At 36.9% G+C, this 18,552-nt stretch overlaps 2 protein-coding genes across 2 annotated transcripts in view; one reads left to right on the top strand and one right to left on the bottom strand.

Moving 5' to 3' along the window:
• Positions 1-3,140: 3,140 nt before the first annotated feature.
• On the top strand, positions 3,141-5,688 carry LOC132560057 (uncharacterized). Its single transcript, XM_060224712.1, has 2 exons — positions 3,141-3,216; positions 5,261-5,688. The coding sequence occupies exons 1-2, from the start codon at positions 3,141-3,143 to the stop codon at positions 5,686-5,688; spliced, it is 504 nt and encodes a 167-aa protein (XP_060080695.1).
• Positions 5,689-18,286: 12,598 nt separating this feature from the next.
• Positions 18,287-18,552, bottom strand: part of LOC132560056 (A disintegrin and metalloproteinase with thrombospondin motifs 18-like) — a 55,570-nt gene continuing 55,304 nt past the window's right edge. The window contains exon 22 of the mRNA XM_060224711.1: positions 18,287-18,399. Within this exon, the coding sequence (XP_060080694.1) occupies positions 18,287-18,399 (113 nt within the window). The remainder of the gene's footprint in view (positions 18,400-18,552) is intronic.

The raw sequence follows: 18,552 nt of genomic DNA, 5'->3' as shown, positions 1-18,552 counted from the left end.
ATACCAGGCAATGGAAAAGCAGATCGTGCCGCAAATGAAACTTTATCGCCTCCACCTGTTTTTTCAAACTTCATTTTATCGATTTTAAACCATTTATTAAACAAATTTCAAAAGCTCAGTGGCAGGAGGAATGGAATACCTATACCAATAACAAATTGCACTCCGTTAAACCTGTTATCGGTGAATGGTATCCAGGCTAATGAGACAACCACCGAGACGAAGTTGTCCTTGCCCGTCTTCGGATGGGTCATACATACCTTACACATTCATATATGTTGAAAGGCGAAGATAATCCTTGGTGCATAGGATGTGATGAGCCATTTACCATTAAACATTTTTAATTGGACTGCATTGACCTTCTGTCTTCTGGAGAACTTTTTATCGTAACATTATGTGGCAGAGACGATATTTCGTGTTAGTCCGTGTTACTTCGTACTTATTATATTTGTTCATATACCTAATCATGTCCGATGAACTTTCTCACAATGAAATCACCAAGATGGTTGACTTGATGAAGAAGATAAAAGTGAAACAGAAGTTAGAGTCGGAGCAAGATTTTCTTCAATGGATGGCAGGAACGGTTTGTAATTATGAAGTGGCAATTAAGCCCGATACCAAGGAGATGGATCAGGATAAAAAGGGGAAAGACGTAGCGGTGTCTATGCTTCAGCACTTCCCAAAGGTATCACAATTTTCAGGAGACAGAAAAGGAGTATCCTACGATATTTGGAAGCAAAAAAGGAGACAGAAAAGCAGTATCCTACGATATTTGGAAGCAAGACGTTTTGTGTCTGAAGACTGAAGGCCACAACCAATCTACCATACGCCAAGCTATTAGGACTTCTTTGAAGGGTTCAGGTTTGTGGATAGGGATGAAGAGATCGAGAGATATGGAGAAACAAGGGAAGATTAGCGGTGGTGAAGCTGGCAGGACATCAACCGATGACGATTAGGCCAAACACTGAAGTGATTGTAGCTGGATTCTTGGACAAGGAGTTAACATACCAACCAGTTTGTGCTTTAATGATGCCAACGTCCAAATCATCCATACCAGAGGACTTGAACATTACGCCCAAAGTCGTACCTTATAAATACAAGGATACAGGAATGCTTTCAGTTGGGATTTCAAACCTGTCAACCCGTACTGTTACCATTCAGCCTCGTTCTGTACTTTGTGAGCTACAGCCAGTATCTATTGAGGATGTTGAGCAGCTACAAGCACCTGAGAAGTCAGAAGATGTTCTACAAAAGGTGGAATTGTATAGGGCAAATACAGATAGGAAAGGATTTACATGAGAAACATAGACCTATTTTCTCTACCGGCGACACCGATTTCGGGCACTACAATGACGTTACTCACAGCATAGATTTATCCATAGATGTTCCATTCAAGCAGAGCTACAGACGGATCCTCCCAACCCCTTTGATTACTTACAGATGAAGGGAACAGTTTTACATCGAGTGACCAACACTGAAGAGGGCATGAAAGATCAAGTAGTTATTCCTAGCAGCTGTAGATTGTCAGTTCTCAAGATGTTGCATGACGATATGGGTAGGGCCGAGATAAGACGTTAACCTTGACTAGAGATAGATTTTACTGGCCAGGAATGGTCAGGGATGCGGAGGATTATGTCAGGAGATGTGATCGTTGTATTAAGAGGAAGGCTACGGACAACAGAGCTCCATTTGTGCCTATCGTTTCCCATGAACCTCTTGAAATCGTCTGTATGGATTATTTGAGTTTGGAGAAATATGAGAATGTTCTCGTGATCACCGACCACTTCACCCATTATGCCTTGGCAGTACCAACTAGAAATCAAACAGCAAGTACTACAGCGGATGCATTCTACCATCATTTTATCAACCATTACTGCATTCCCAAACAGATCCACTCAAACCAGGTGAGAAATTTTGAAAGTACTTTTATCAAAGAACTATGTAACATCACTGGGATGAAGAAGAGTCATATCACACCATATCATCCATTGGGTAACGGAGCTTGCCAAAGATTCAACAGGACGTTATTTGGAACGCTTGGAACTCTAGAGGATGAGCAGAAGAAATATATATAAGTTTGGTTAGTCACATGGTAACGGGGATCTTTCATATCGAGCCCCAAACATACTTTCGACATATGCACTCCGTTGCCGCATGAAAAACTATTTCAAGTTTTGTCGGAATTTCTTTACCTGTGGTTGTAATGGTCGATGGTTTTCCAGCGTCCTGTAATACCCAAGGTAGTACAAAATACTGGAGATGTGCGCACACATTCCCATCGTTCTCTCTCCAACTGGGCACTGGCAGTAGTAGTCCTTTATTGGGGCCTCAACATCGGGTGAAACGGTAAACCGTATCCAAACGTTATATTTCGTTTGGCTTTGGTGTCGAGAATGTATTTGACATCGGAGAAGGTCTGGGGAGTGCTGGTAAAGCCACACCTCATAGTCTCCGTCATCACATAAATGTTCGGAGATGTAACCAGGAGCCAGAGATATCTGATACGTTCCACACGTAATGGTTCTCAAGTAATCAAGATCGAGACGGGGAAACAGTACGGAAGATGCATCCATCTTGACAAACTCGGACCTTGCCCGTCTAGATAGATCCGGATCTATCTTGACTCTCTGAGCTAAACCATTCGGTGTTGTCAAACGGTCCTTCATACGTTCAGCCATTAGCCTATCTTTGGCATCTCTCTCTGGATATCTCTGGTAGATCGGTCCTCTAATACCATTCAGACAGGCTGTGACGGTTCGAAGCAAAGCCTCAATGACATTGATAAAGCTGTTAGACACCAATTGCGTTCGGAAGAACGTCCAGTGTTTCAGACGACCATGATAGGATTCCACAATCCACCTCGATTTGGTGATAGTTCTGTCAAGATTTGCTTGATGGTCAGAATGTTGACTTTGACCGGGTTTCAGGTATGACGGCATGCTAGCATTGAGGCAAGAGGCTTCGAGAACTGGTAGGCCATCTCTAAAACCTCGGTCAACGACAACGTTGTCGTCTGGTTGTAGCCAAGTAACTCGCTTGTCCATGACTTTTTTTGTAATTGTAGCATCATTTTCGCTGCCAGTGAATGTTCCTACGGTGTCCAGAATGTAGCCATCTGGTAAGGCCATGCTCATGAATTTGACATGGTTTCTCTTCGTCTGGCCACAGTAGGACATTCTCTGGAGCTTGTGGTCGGAGCTTTTCTGGATATAAATATAGGTGCCATCTAATATGGCAGTGGCTTTATCTCCAAAAAATGCTTCTGAAAAGACAGTATTGTGCCCGAGCAATTGTTCTCTTGTCAAGTGATCCGGACCTAGAAATTGTGGGACTATCGATGTGTCTAATGCCTGTACTATGGAGTGGAAAGTTTTGGACACACTTGACTTGGAAATTCCAAAAAGATAAGAACGCCTGACTGCAGGAAATGTCGGTTTTCAGTTTTACCCAGAACAGTAATAGAGCATCGTGTGTAGTCTTGGTATATATACCAGATGAAAGATATGGGGAACAGTGCGAGTGGATTTCGAGGAACTGATCTTTGGACCAACCTGTCCAGGCCATGCATGCCGAGTCATCAAGAGAAGAAAAGCTTATTGTAAATGCAGACTGGTTCTGTGAAAGGACGTGCGACACCTCTAGGAGGTCATTAATGATTTCGGACGATTTTGATGGTAACTGAGATTCCAAGGAACCTCTACCATCAAGGACAACCTCTGTAGACGGATCTGTCGTTACCAATAAGGTGAATGGAGCAGTTTGTGTGAATAGATCAGGTGATGTCTTGCACGTTTTGGTAAGACTGATGATTTTGTTCCATTTTTTGGAAAGGTAACAAGTCAGAGACAGCATTTTTTGTGTGAAGATGATCCATTCAAAAGATCATGAAGGGTCAGCAACGGCAGGATATGGGACGGGGAGTCGTCTTCTTCCTCTATTTCCTGGTTCTGCTCGGGTTCAGGTTCAGGCTGATTTTTGTTCCGAAGATACTTCATGTAGCACTTCTGGCAAATAAATGCTTGTTCCTTTGCTGACATCAATACTTGTTGCACCAGCGTATCTAGGAGCCATTTATATTGTGGACTATTTACATTGCGTACACTTCTGTTCTTATTGCCACTACGTTTCTTTAAGTATACTTGACACTCTTATCCAACACCTTTACCCTCCATCTTGAAACAATAACGATTGGTTTATGAAGCGTCGATAAAGTAACAAAATAGCAAGCCACCGATGATTGCTGTAAACAGCTAATACTTAGTAGTTTGGTACAATTATGCGAAAATGTGTGATAAATAACGAACAACTAATTACACAAAATAACAATATAATAAATCACATTCAATACCTCCAAGAAGCGCAGAATTGATTGATTACTTAGAACAAAATAAAGTATTTCATATGGATAATCTATCTATTCGATGTGGCGTGGTCGGCAGGCACAAAGAAAGTGAGACAAGTCAGGGTCTCAACCCTGACAGAGCCACAACGCTTTGGAGATGGGACAATAAAACAAGGAAATTGAGACAAGAGTAGCTAGCGTCGAGTGAATGATTTCGTAAACGTATAGACAAAGACAAGAAGATACGGATAAATGTACAAGGCCACACGATCAGAAAATTCAGAAGAGGACAATACAACAGTATTCATGTATCAGGGTGTCCTCAGTGTAAATCTTTATATCGATACTATTTATTTAGTCGTTACACATCATAAAACTGCCATGAAAATATCCGCTCTGATATTCAATATAAAAGTTTATATAATAAGCTATATAATAGGGTTTCAGACAAGGTTGTTACTCATTTCCCCTTTTCTTTCAATTTACCACATTCTGGCGGCGATATGAGAACGTTCCACCACATGGAATTACACATATGAAACAAGTAAAGCTCTATCCGATTTTCTGATGGAAATTTGCATCCAAAACTATATAACGGGAGAAAATTGCAAATTTATGGCATTTTTCTTCATAATTGTGTCTCTGCAAGTGCATTTTCATCCGAGAATATTTTCTTTATGTTTTATGAATAAACACGATGTTTTGGAAATATTTATCAAAGTCTTTGATGCTGAAATTGACAACTTTATAAAAATACATTTTCACTGAAATTATGAAATCTGGGTGTCGCAAAGGTGTAAAATTATTTTTCGGAAAAGAAAAAAAACAGTAGTTGAGCTAGATAAGAAATTATACGGGGGCAGGCTCCTATGGAGAATAACATTACTGGAAACAGGCCCTTTACTACTTCCCATATAATAGTTTCGGAGGATAACGACACTTCCGCTCCCAACAGGCCTATTCCGGCTCCACGATCATCCCTGACTCGGAGGACGACTGTACCATCGTCTCACAGAAACGAGGATGATGATGAAGATGACGATTCAGCTATATTGGTCTCGTACCCGACCGATGGTATTATAGCTGACGACGAAATAGCAGAGATGGATGGCCCGGGCGACATCGAGGAGGTCTCTGATGATGACATAGAGGTGGGGGACGCGCCAGAGATGTCAGAACTGCAGTTCTATGAACCGGAAGTAGAGAGATCGGAACAGGAAGTTGTCGAGGCAGAACAGGAAGTGATAGGACCGCGAGAACCACAACCGGAGGTACAGGAGGAAAGGAACGATGACGAAAGGGAAAGACAACAACCGCAAATGGAGAAAAGAAACGACAGACCGACATGAAACCGGAAAACAGAGAGCTGGATGACCATCGGTGATTATGTGTTGTGTCAGCAACACATAGATCCTGCCTGGATGGTAAGAGCTAATTATATGCAGGATTTATTTCAGCAGGTACCAGACTGTATGACTGAAATTTGCTCGGCAGTTTGTCATATTGTCACTACGTAGATATGTCATTTGTATCGTTTCATTTATTTTCACATGCGCAGATTATTTTGATATATTTGCTTTTCTTGTAACTTTGTTTTCAGGCTCACGGTGTTACATTTTATTTTTATTTTCAGATAATTTTAATCGAGGACGATATTTCCTCAGGATGGGGGAGAATGTGGCAGAGACGATATTTCGTTATTTGATCTTTTTATTATTTCAGTTCATGTATACATTATAGCGTCCGTCTATTAATTGAAATATGTATTTTCCTTTAGTTTTGCCTTGATATATGTTTAGAGTATTTCTATTTATTCGCTTGGTTGGTTTATAGCAATCCTGCTGGTACCTCTTTCTTTAGCCAATGGTCAGTGTTTTCTTTGTTTGTATTGTGTTTTTGGTCATTTCGGCGCGTTATTTGGCACTCTGACTTTAGACACTTGACTGACAAGATGAAATTTTGAAAGGTAAGACATTTACTAACTTTCACTAAATTATTTGTCCAATTACTAATTCATTTGCTTCCTTTGGCCTTACATTCGATTTGTGTAATCGCGATCAGATCTATATATGTACTGATAACGCTATATGGTTTTTAATTGAATTGTATTCGTTTCTTATACAGATTATTAAAAGTTAATATATATCGTCAGCTGTCAATGTGATCCCACTGCCCTGTTCCACAAATAGCTAAACCCATATAATTGATATTTATTGTATTTATTTCATTTTAACCATCTATTCATATAACTAGAATATATGAAACTGTAAATCAAGTTCCTAAAGTAATTGTGATTTAGTAGTTGTATATGTACAGGTATAAGCGAATGGCTTGTTATCTTTATATTGTGCTGTATATGTGCGATATTGAATGTACGGTAAGGTCATTGCTAATTGTTATTTCATATTGTTACAGGTAAAAGTAACGTCTATAATAAATCGGAGAACCCTTTTGAACTGTGTTTGTTGGTGTGTATACAACAAAAAAGCAACACTACTACATGTCTAAAATTCCTTTGAAACTGTTGAGATGTGTAAAATTCTACATTACCTGAAAGTGGTTGGTCTATATAAAAGACTATAACGTACCATTTTAATTTTTTGTGTTAACATACCCATTTAAGATTTTTAACATTTGTCTTTTAACTTTTGGTTTGGTTAATGCTATTTCCTTTCGGATCGCTGTGTGTTTTACCGTTTGATGGCCCTAATGACCTTTTTTGTGTTGACGGGCCATTAAGAATGTAATAATAATTATACCGGACCTCCACCATGGCAAGCTAGTAAGACAGTCATAGAAATAACAACTAGATCACAAGATGTGAATTGAATATGGCCGTTTATTATAGTAAACGACATTTGTTATTTAGTTCAAAGTTTATCATTTAAATCTACCGAACAAGTCTTAGATGAGGCTCATAATCTGCCACCACATCATACATAAATATACCCAATCATATAAGGAAAATTTGACAGCATACATAAACATAAGACAGTATAGTTCAAGTGAAGAAAAACTAACATCGTACAAAATTATCAGATATGAACGTTAAAAAAGGAAAATTTAACAGCATATAACAAGTACATGACATAACTGGATGCTATACTCCAGGGTAGGAATATTAACATCAATTGTGAATTATTGGATGGTACAAGTTCAGTAACCCAGAGACGTATATACATCTCTGAGTAACCTAATCAACAATGCAAGCTTAGGTAATGACTGTATGAAATTACAAAAACTTAACAGAGTGGATATGACGAGTCATGTACATCAGCATAAAAACGCTTGGAACAATTTTATGAAGGATACTTCCTATACATATTTGATGTAAAATTGAAACTAATGAAAAGATCTCATCAACCAAGTCTGGAACAAATTAAACAGGCCTTGAAAGAACAATAAACAAGAGATAAAAACTCAAAAAAGGAACGGAGGAAAGTAGGGGATGGTGGTGGGCTAAAAATGTATGATTTTTTATTTAGTTTTCCGATGATATAAATAGACTAATATAAATCAAATAAACTGGCCTTGACCGTGCGAACCTTGTTCCGCCATATTCTGCTGTCAGCTTCTGAATAGAAAATGCTGCGTCATTTATATTTATAGCGATCTAAAAATATCCACCGAATTAGTGCGCCCGTGCGACAGTTGGACCACCATGCTCCAACCCCAAATTACCTCCTTCCGCTAATAATTGAATCCTTACATATAAAAACAATCAGCCTGTATAAATAACATAAAAACTTGTTTTAATTTGCATTAATAACACTGCACTAGAAATCTATCCTCTAAAGACCAAGTGACAGTTTAGTTTGTATTATAAAAAATTAACAATTATTAAATAATCAGTATTACTGATAACATGTTATCGTCATTCCACTTTTCTTCGTTTAGCATTAAATATAACAATAATGGATATAAATTAGTTAGATACTCTAATTAATAAATGAAGCCAGAAATGATAACCTTGTCTGACACTTGAATGTGCAAGTATGTTAATTTCCTGAAACATAGAAATGTATTACTAAGCGAAAATGGTATGAATACTTTACAGTATCTATTGACAATTACATAGACAAAGTTACACTTATGTCAGACATTCTGTATTAAATTCAAATACTGCAAATCTCCCATCAACTTTACTAATAATCATGTCAGACGTGTGCATAGGTCATGGTTGAAAAACCAGGTTGAAAGATTTATCTCACGGAGCCAGACCTCAAGTAAGATATGTATGTTTACCCAGTATAACTGGCTGGACCAGCTGCTGACTGCTGAGATCATAAGCATAACGGAAGAAAACATATTATGAAGAAAGTGCTACAAATGGTACCTCAAGCAAATGCCATTGCAGTCTGAATTGATTTACCTTCTGGTAAGAGCACTCGAGATGACCTGGCGAATGATGCAGATGATGCTTACACTGATTTCATGTCATCCAACTAATACCACTAGTCTCATTTTTCGAAATTATTTTATGGTGGCAATTCACATAAAAGATGTATCATATGTGGAAAAGAGGGCACTGAGCTATGCACTATACCCCAACCAGCGTGCCATGACAAACTTGATATTTTAACATTTTCTATGGTGTCGCCCTGTTGTTCGTGTTTGCATTGACCATGTAATTGGTGATTTCTGAATCCTTCCTTGCCACTAGATCTGCAAACAAGGGAACTGTTTGCTCTTCATCTTCAAGAAAGAGCTAATAAGGTTATCAATTGCCTTCTTGAACTAATCCATTTCCTTTCTGCTGGTACTCCAACCAACACAGGCATATATGTAGACCATCACGGAAATGAAGATTTCAAAGCATGGACTGGTTACAAACATAAACAAATGCAGTGAATCCATAGCATTTACTCCTCACATCAATAGAGGTTCATGTTCCATGCTTTTTCTAGGTTAAACTGAAGACCAATATGTCATTGTTTCAATATGGTGTCTTGTGTGGCTGACAAAAAAAAAACCAGTATGTGTCTCACACATTTCATATCTTAAAAGCCTGGAATCATTGTGCCCCGTTTCCTTGGTCCGAGACACATTACCCGCGAGCACGCTAAGTGCAACAACACTACGTTTACAAGATGTTTCTACGGGGACAAAGTAACTGTAATCCTTGATGGTACCTACATTTATGTCCAAAAAGTGCTGATCACCCCCTTCAAAGATCCTCATACTTTGGGCAAAAAAAGCGCAACTATGTTAAATTCATGAGCATCGTCTTTCCAGATGGTTATGTACTAGACACTTTTTGGGCCTTTTTATGGCAATGAAAATTATACAAATATCTTAATATCTTAAAAATTCTTAAAAGACTTGAGAACCTGACCTTGTGGCTCGGTGAAGATGACAGTGTGATTGTTGACCGGGGGTTAAGGGATGTGTTGGAGCTGCTGCGAGGTTCAGGGTTTTCTGTGTACATGCCTTCACATCTTCTGTCAGGTCAGACGCAGCATGATACACTTACTGCCAACGAGGACGCCAGTGTAGTAAGTCAAGATGGGTTGAGGAGAGTTATCATGGTCGACTGAAGGAGTGCAAACTGTTCAGAGAACAACTCGGCTCAAACCACTTCTACTAATTAGTGTCATGGAGAAACTGATTAAAGTAACTACTGCTTCCGTGAATGCTGTACATGGACCAATTTATGTGTGCACACCAGAGAGGGGCTTGAGGGACCGTCGCCTTGCTTTGCGAATGCAATCCTGTTTGGCTCTGTCCAACACCTTGGCCTCAAGGGTTGCAGATGAATGACCTTTCTAGGTGCAACAAGGCCAACTGGGTGAAACTTGATGCTTGTTCAATAGAGTTTCCAGTACTGGATATGGAATATTTAGAAACAGTAACCTGCGGATCATACTAGGTGAAAGTAGCACCCAGATATATTGCTGAGTATCTGACTCCTGCTGGAGACGTTAAGTTTGGGTCTATCAGCATGATGAAAATCTCCTCGGAGGCCAAATCCATTCAAGGGACAAATCACAGTCAATATACAACGTTTGGATTGCGTTTGACAGAAATGATCAAGATGACCCTGTCACAGATTACTACTGGGACTGTCAAGCGGGCAAGCGAATCGTTGGAATGTGTGTACATGTTGCGTGCATTTTGTATCAACACTCAGGTTCAAACGAGCAATCACTTGCGCATTCATTTGTGTAACCTTGAACAGGGGTCAAGGCCAGCAATGCTAACCAAACTGATACAAATTGACATGAACAACCACCATGTCAAATAGCAAGACCTACAGACTTTTTGTTATTAAGCTGTCACTATTTAACGAAAATGAAAAAAAAATCAATGTTTAAAATATGTAAACTGACAAACTTACCGGTTTTCATTTTTTTCAAGAATCCTTCTTTTGAAAGATATCATCTGTGGCAAACTTTTAAGCAAGTATGAAAAATAGACAGATTTCAGAAGTATGAAAATTGAAGTGTCCAAAACAGTACCTTTCTCAAAAGTAATTGTTGATTGGAATTGCTTCATAATAATACACTAGAAGGAATTACATACCAACTACTTTAACATCCACTAAGGTGTTCGTCAAGGAGCTCCCATTTTTTAAGAAATCAATTCTTAGACTAAAATTTCCATATTTAAGCTTCTCATACCCACATCTGTTTAAGGTTATCATATTTTTTAAATTCCAAGTAGGGGCCGATGCTAATGTTAAATTCCCATATATGTTGATCCCACCTTTGGATTAAATGTAAAGCCTAGGGAACCAACTTTGATGGCACAATGTAATTTATTGGTGAGTGGTCCCGAAGTGGTCCCTATTGCTGGCAACCCCACCTTTACCACAAAACGTAATCTTTTACTGAATGTCATGGTTCAACATGTCGAGTATCATCGGCTGTCATGGTTTGAGATGAATTTTACTGTAAGTATGCTGTTTACATGTTATTTGAAGAGATTACAAATAAAATTCTTAGTTTTTGTTGAGAAGAGTGTTTTCTTTATTATTTCATGTAGTGCAACATTAACACCCATCATGTCTTGGTGTGGTAGAAATTATCCGAAAAGTATATATTCCTGGAGTTGATTATTTGTATCAATACAGAATTAAAGGCTGGAGTTCTTTGATGCCGAAATGAACAGCACAGATGCTAATTTTGTATCGCGTTTATTAATAATTATTGCTATAGTGTACAACTACTCCAATAAATCACTGCGCATTATTTTACTAACTGCAATTTCTATATAAATATGTACCTATCAATACTCCATATACACATAGATAAGACTGTCTTTGTTGCATAAATAAATGCAATGGATGTGTCAAGTCAAGTGGCCCTTAGGTTCTGCATCGCTAAAATAATTTCATCCAAACTAAAGGAAAATTGAAATTTAAATGTTAATAATTTCCCCCATTGCCCTTGATGAGGTTAGCCAAATAATCTTTGAAATAACCTCTGTCGCCCAAACATGCTCCGAACTAAAGTGGGATAGAATCCTGATAATCCTACAAAAGGACCAGATGAGCTAATAATGATTGTCAACTGGAAGCAGTAATATCTAAAAATTGATTTCACAAATAAGTAATGTTTCTGCCAAAATTTCCAATTTCTTTTTTATTCATAATAGTACAAGTATAATACATGAAATGATGGTCGTGTTAAAATGATAATAAAAAAACATATAACATTCATTATCATTATTTCAACACCTCTCATGCACCGGTTACACGGGACCGTCTCCCGTTTAAATACCTTGACATTGTCTAATGCATTTTCATTCCTCGTGAAATAAAAGTTTCTCTGAAAACAACTAAAAAATGTTGCTTTCAATGAGGATTAAGCATTGTCGTACATTTATTCTGAGAATGCATTTAACTAGGTCACAAAGTTACATAAAGGGTAAATTAACTATAAAAACATCCTTCATATGCTTAATCATTCATGGACACAGTCGTCATGTGACCCTGACAGGTGTGATGATGAACAAACATAAAGGGGCTCAATAGGAGTGCAATATTGCATCTGGTCAGACCAATTTGATTCTCCCTAGCCGTCTCCTAAGCTTCACGATGCAAGCCCTTAGCATCACTTACGTGTCTTTGAAGGATGAAGCAGCTGTATGATGCAGTTAATTTGGCTTCGCATAACACCAAATTCCAAATAAGCATTTATCTCAATGTAATCCATCATCTTAGATATTGAGATTTGTGTGATAAAAATAAATAATTACAACTGATGCGTGTTTATTTTGAATTACAGAGTGGAACAGCTTGGATCAACAAGAAAATACCATCATGTCAACTTAATGAATAATCCAAAATCAAATACAGTAAAGCAAGGGCGAAATATGAACAAAAGAATGATTTACACGGATAAACAGAAACATGTATAAGGGGAGAATAAGCATAGGTGTTCAAGAGGAGTAAGGGACAACATCTGCTGTGTAAATCTGGGTAAATCCAAGTAAGTTATGCAAAGTTATCAAACGTAAAGGCATTGAACCAATCTCTTGAGTGTTTTAGCAACTATTCAACTCTGATTTTCTAAGAAATTATTCCAGCTATTAAAATACATTTTAGCAGTGTGTGATTATTTCTTGTGAGGGTGGCATGAAAACTTATTTTATTTTTGGAAATTAGTTATTTAACAGAAGGCAAATAATGGCCTGTAGATATCAATAAACTAATACTATTACATGTGAATTATATTCATAGAAAAGCTGCAGAATACTTTATCTTATCTTCAGAGACCTATGCTGTTTACCAGTTGCGTTTGATTCGATATTCAAAGGTCTGTTCCTATTATCTTGATCTTCGTGCAATAAGTCGTCAAATAATGTAAACAAATGTCAAAACTCATGGTTTCAAAAGATGAATGTTGATGAAAATTATGGAGAAGTTTTACGATCATGATCTCTATTCTGTTTCTTAGTGTAATAATGAAGCTGGATATACTTGATGCTTGTTAGTTTGCCTGTCGGTTCCATTGTCTTATACCAAGTTCTCATCTAAGAACGTGACATGACCTACTTGGATTAACCACATTTGCATGGCAGATGTCGTCGATGAAGCAGATGATGCTTACTCTTCCCTGACTTATTCTTCATTGACTTTTTCAGGAGTCTCAGAGTAAATTTTCTTTTTGGCATGTTTTGCGTTTGTTTTACTGAAGTTTGGATCATGATTGCGTTGACCTGTTGGTATTTCCTTGTTTTATTTCTAACACAGCACGATGAGGTTATGTCTATAAACCACTTGATAGCATAATAGAGCTTAAATGCCTCGAACTGTTAAAAGTGGAATTTTATCACTGTTCTTGAAAATGTCACTTTTTCAAAATCACACTCAAGTCATCATGATTGTCCATCCTTGGCCCCCAAATATGGCGGCTTGGAAGAAATATCTATCTATGAAATAAGTAAAATTTGCTTGCCAAAGTATACACAATATGCACAAAGAGCAAATATTTCTGTGGCGGTCTTGACACTTACCCTTCACACATGTATATTCCTTTTACATCAGGATGCAATGAACTAATTATTTACAATATTATAGATATTGATAGTACAATCAAAGACATCACTGTTACAGACACATTCTCCATACTGGCACTGCGAGCATAATACAGTCTAATACAAAAATAAATATCTTCCATCTGTACAGATATAATACTAATAATCGTGATTGTTTTGCACAAATATATGAAAATGTACAACAAACATGAAAAGACATGGATATAAATACACTTTAGTATTCTAATAGTCATGGTATGCAAAAGCTTTGTTATTCTGTCAAACAATATCATTGATTCATATTTCAGGTTTCCGTTATTTACAATGTAAATTAACTGCTCTGTTCACCTTTCATTCCCACATTGATTTCATACGATTTATCGCTCGGCAAATATATTAATCGATACATTTAACAAATAATGTTCAGAGCGATTCCAAATGCCCTTCCCGACAACCACAGAAAATTCTGAAGCTTTTTAACATGTAGTGATGACTCATGAAATAAAATTGAAGTTTTGTCTGTTTCCAACTGGTCTAAAACTCTGAAAGAATAGATTCATGTATTCAGTTGGACTGTATGACATCAATATTTGACAAAATTATCCAGGGGACATGTTGGCAATATAAAAAAATTGCTATCTGGAAAAAAGATCATAACCCAATATTTCATTAATACACAAGAGAATAGGACGGATGATATATATTTTTTTGACAGTTTCTGTTGTGTAAGGGCTATAGACCTGTTGAATCGTCAGCTAACATGACAGTTTTTAATGGTTAAGTTTCAAATAAACAGAGTTAATTAGTGACATCTTTTCCTTGTATGATTTCATTATTCTAATTTCGTTAAGGACACTTATGATCATATGAAGCCATAGTGCAAAAATACTTTACTCATCGTAAACTACTCAACTATTTCAAACGTTTGTAAATACTCCATCACTGTTGCAAGGATAGGAATCTTGAACTCTAAAATCGATACGATTCACAATGGGAAATATTAACTGCCAAGGAGGTGAAACAAAACAGAATGTGGATATGTAGAACATCAGTCGCCAGTCTCAGCTCCGAAATCAAGAATGATTCATTTGCTCTGTTTCTCAAGTGAATAACAAAATATCCCACGAATATGGCGTGAAATGGTGGTGGAGATGTAATGAGTTCCAGACTAGATATTTGATTTATTATATTGTATACAGTCTTTTGTTTTCCGATATTTTTTTGAAAAGCTTCGTGATTTAAAACAACAAATATTTCTAAGAAGTGCTTATTCTAATTTGTTTGTAATTACTAAAGAGAATGCATTCAGTATTTTGGTGCGCCTTGACACATTTGATCGTTTGGTTTCAAAGCTTTTGAAACCAAGATGGAACCTTTTTAGAGACGTAATTCAATATTTGAATTCTATGAAAATAACTGAAATCCACAATGTATGGTTTAATAAATTATGGCTATTAACACTGTTGTCAATAAAAGGGACTTCAAAAAGAGTAATGTTGTCATTAAGATTTTCAAGATTACAGGTTACTCACTAATATTTAGGACACTGTTTTTTCATTAAAAAATTAGGAATTGGAATTAGTTAAATAATTCATTTAGACGATAAGTTGGAACAGATTTAATGATATTTCACAATATTGTCAACATACCTCGAAATACATGAAATCTCCTTCTTTATCCGATTGGATTTTTTTTCAAATTTTGAAATACAAATTTATCCTATACAAGGGCATCACAGAAGCAACACCATTGAAGTTTTTAACAAAGGTAAACCACAGCGTGGTTTCACAATGTGGAACTACATCTGCTTTTTATAATATATGTGTATAAAACCAGGATTTGAATTTAGATTGGGATCTTAATACAGACATACAAAACCAAAAAATGAAAAGTTGATTCATGACATGGAAATGCCATGCGAAAGGAAACATGTTGTACACACAAATTCTCAGTGTAATGAATTCAAGTTTTTGTCATTCCGTAAAAAGCTATTTAAAAAGTAACTCGAGGAACACTAATGGCGTGTATCATCACAACTTATCAAATCTTGCACGTATAAAATCACAAATGCACACGCATGCATACTCAATCAGGATAAAATATCGTTTGAACTCATACCAAACAATCACGTCTATACATTTCTTCTCCACTTTTATCAGAAGTGAACAGCTATAAGTTGCAATTAATTCCAAACTTGATTAAAGAAATGAAGAGGAAATCCTAAATTGATTTCATAATTGAAAAAACAATATAAGAAACATTTTCATTAACCTTACCACTGTCTTCATTGCAAACAAAGTGTGCACAAAGAAATATACACCGTTTTGTTGTCAGTTCCAACTGTTTTCAAGTATGACCTTTTTTTAATAATGTAATTTTGAATCACATTCTGATTGTAAATTTTTAGTAACAATGTGAGAGATGTTCTCCATTTGGTTATACTTTGAATTTTTATGAAGAATTCTCTACATGAACAACTTCCTCGGCAGATGATATGGCATTTCTATCAAAAGATACCAAAACAATAAACATGCAAGTATTCAATGAATTCATTTCATGAAACCACAAACACAATCTGATTTAGCAATTGTGTGTGGTGCATCGTACGTCGTTGTAAGCAATGCGTAAGTTTTTTCTGGTTTGTTGCATCATTGGGTAAAGGTGATCATTTTTTGAATTTCGAATTGTTATTCGGTCCCTAGGGGTCAAGGAATGGTGCCCCAAAGGAGGAGGTACTGAAATTAGATTTAAAATCCTACTTCTCCTTTCTGCTGCATGGATTTCAACTGTTTGGGTAAGCATTTATTTAAGAAATTTGATCCACCTCTCTTGCCAAAGGGACATGGAAAATCAGCCAATACTTTGCTTCAAACTCTACTTTTTTTACGCTTAAATTTATTTCAACAAAATTTGGTCTGACACATTGAGGATGGGGAACCATTTCCTAAATTCAGAAAGTTGATTCACCATATGGACTTTAGGGGAAAGGGGAAATATAACAATATTTAGCTTCAAATTCCTATTGGGGGGGGGGGGGGGGGGGGGTCGGTGAGGTCCCAAAATGGGAAGTTAGACAATCTCAACCAAATTTGGTCTAAACCATCATGGAGAGTGGGAAATCATTAAGATTCAGAAAGTTGATTCGACCCTTAATTAAAAGGAGTGACCTTGGCCTGCTTGAAAGGTCACAGGGATCAAATATGTCAAAATCTTTAAATGACTTCTTCTCAATACCCAAAAGGCCAAGGATGATGATATTGGGCCTGTAGCATGGTAGGATGACGGGCTAATAACATTCTTATTATGAATGACATTGACTCACTTTCAAGGCCATAGGAAACAAATGTTTTAAAATGTTTAAAAGACTTTTTCTCAATAACTAAAAGGACCAGGGTGCTGATATTGGACCAACTTTCAAGGTCACTGGGGTCAAACGTGTTGAAATGCTGAAGTAACTTCTACTCAACAACTGAAAGGCCAGGGGTCTTAAGCTTGCTTTTTCAAAACGCAATATGTCCAGAGTAATGGCAGTTGTGTAGTGCATGTATAAAGGATATGATTTCAAGTTTGCAGAAAATGTATTGATGAACCAATAATGTCTTCTTTGTAAGCTGTAGATTAGTCAAGCAATTTATTTTAGACCTGTTCTGCCTCTTTCATATATGTTTTTATGTTCAGATTACCACATTAAGGCCCAGGGGTATCTCATTATTTGAATTTTGATAATGTCTCCAATCACTAAGTATTAACATTACTTAGAGTGACCCTCTCTATTGTCATCACTGTTATCATCTATTTATCAAATCCATCACTTCTCATACGTTTATGTAATAACGGTTTTTGTATGTTATGTTTATTATGCCGAATAATGTGTTGTTAATCCAGGTTATACTTTCTTTCCGAACTGCAATGACGTCGATTAATAGAGCAGTCCAGATGAGTATTCTCTCAGGAATATGGTGAACACTCACAGCTAAAATCCAGGGATATATATGTTCTAGACATTTACAATATCTTGTAGTATCTAAATCAGTATTTTACAGGATTCAATTTCAGTCCCTTCTGGTGCCTCTTTCCAGGTGACTCAGTAATTGGAATTTCAAAACAATAACAGTTGTTTTATACATAAATGATCTGATGGCTTTCTCACGATTGTCTTTACTAGGACGTGATCAGAAGACTTGTTGTAATTGTACAAACTTGTTTGTCAATCCTAAAAGGACTACGATCTTGGGATAGTAATGCTGCAATTTCATCACACTTTTGAGGTATTTTCATCGTCTTGGAGTCAATCCACCTCCTTATCAACAATGTGGTATGAGGAGAGCTGATTTACTTCTTCATTATTCAGAAGCATTGCTGATTATTTCATATAAGAAATACTCAAAATACTGGAGCATGCAGCTTATGAAGTCGACGAATCCCAGTCCAAGGTTTATGATTGGTCTAGTTGCCACGCTGAAGGGGTCATGATTTGGTTTTACATGACAAGCAACATTTCCGTCCGTAAAAATGGTGATTACATATATCATGTTTTGGTACCAGATGACACCACTGAAACTGGTCTATACACAAGGGATCTGGAAAAGAACATAACAGAAACTGATTTTCTGGTTATATGGAAATTAACCTCATGAGGATGATTATCTCTGAAGACACCGAGATAGGTGGATTCGTCTGAAGCACGAAGATGTAAAGAGTAACAACAGGAGTCAGAAATTTACCATTTCTAT

This window comes from Ylistrum balloti, unplaced genomic scaffold (assembly GCF_031769215.1).
Source record: "Ylistrum balloti isolate Yb309-2 unplaced genomic scaffold, AGI_CSIRO_Ybal_v1 Utg371010, whole genome shotgun sequence".
Classification (NCBI taxonomy): Eukaryota; Metazoa; Mollusca; class Bivalvia; order Pectinida; family Pectinidae; genus Ylistrum; species Ylistrum balloti.
The sequence above is the reverse complement of the archived record's forward strand: the minus strand, read 5'-3'. Positions and strand labels throughout refer to the sequence as shown.

Excerpts from the sequence above, each read along its gene's own strand:
- LOC132560057 (XM_060224712.1), top strand. The coding sequence starts at position 3,141 with ATGGTTTCTCTTCGTCTGGCCACAGTAGGACATTCTCTGGAGCTTGTG. Across the intron at positions 3,217-5,260 it reads TTTTCTGGATATAAATATAG|TTTCGGAGGATAACGACACT; the intron begins GTGCCATCTAAT and ends CCCATATAATAG.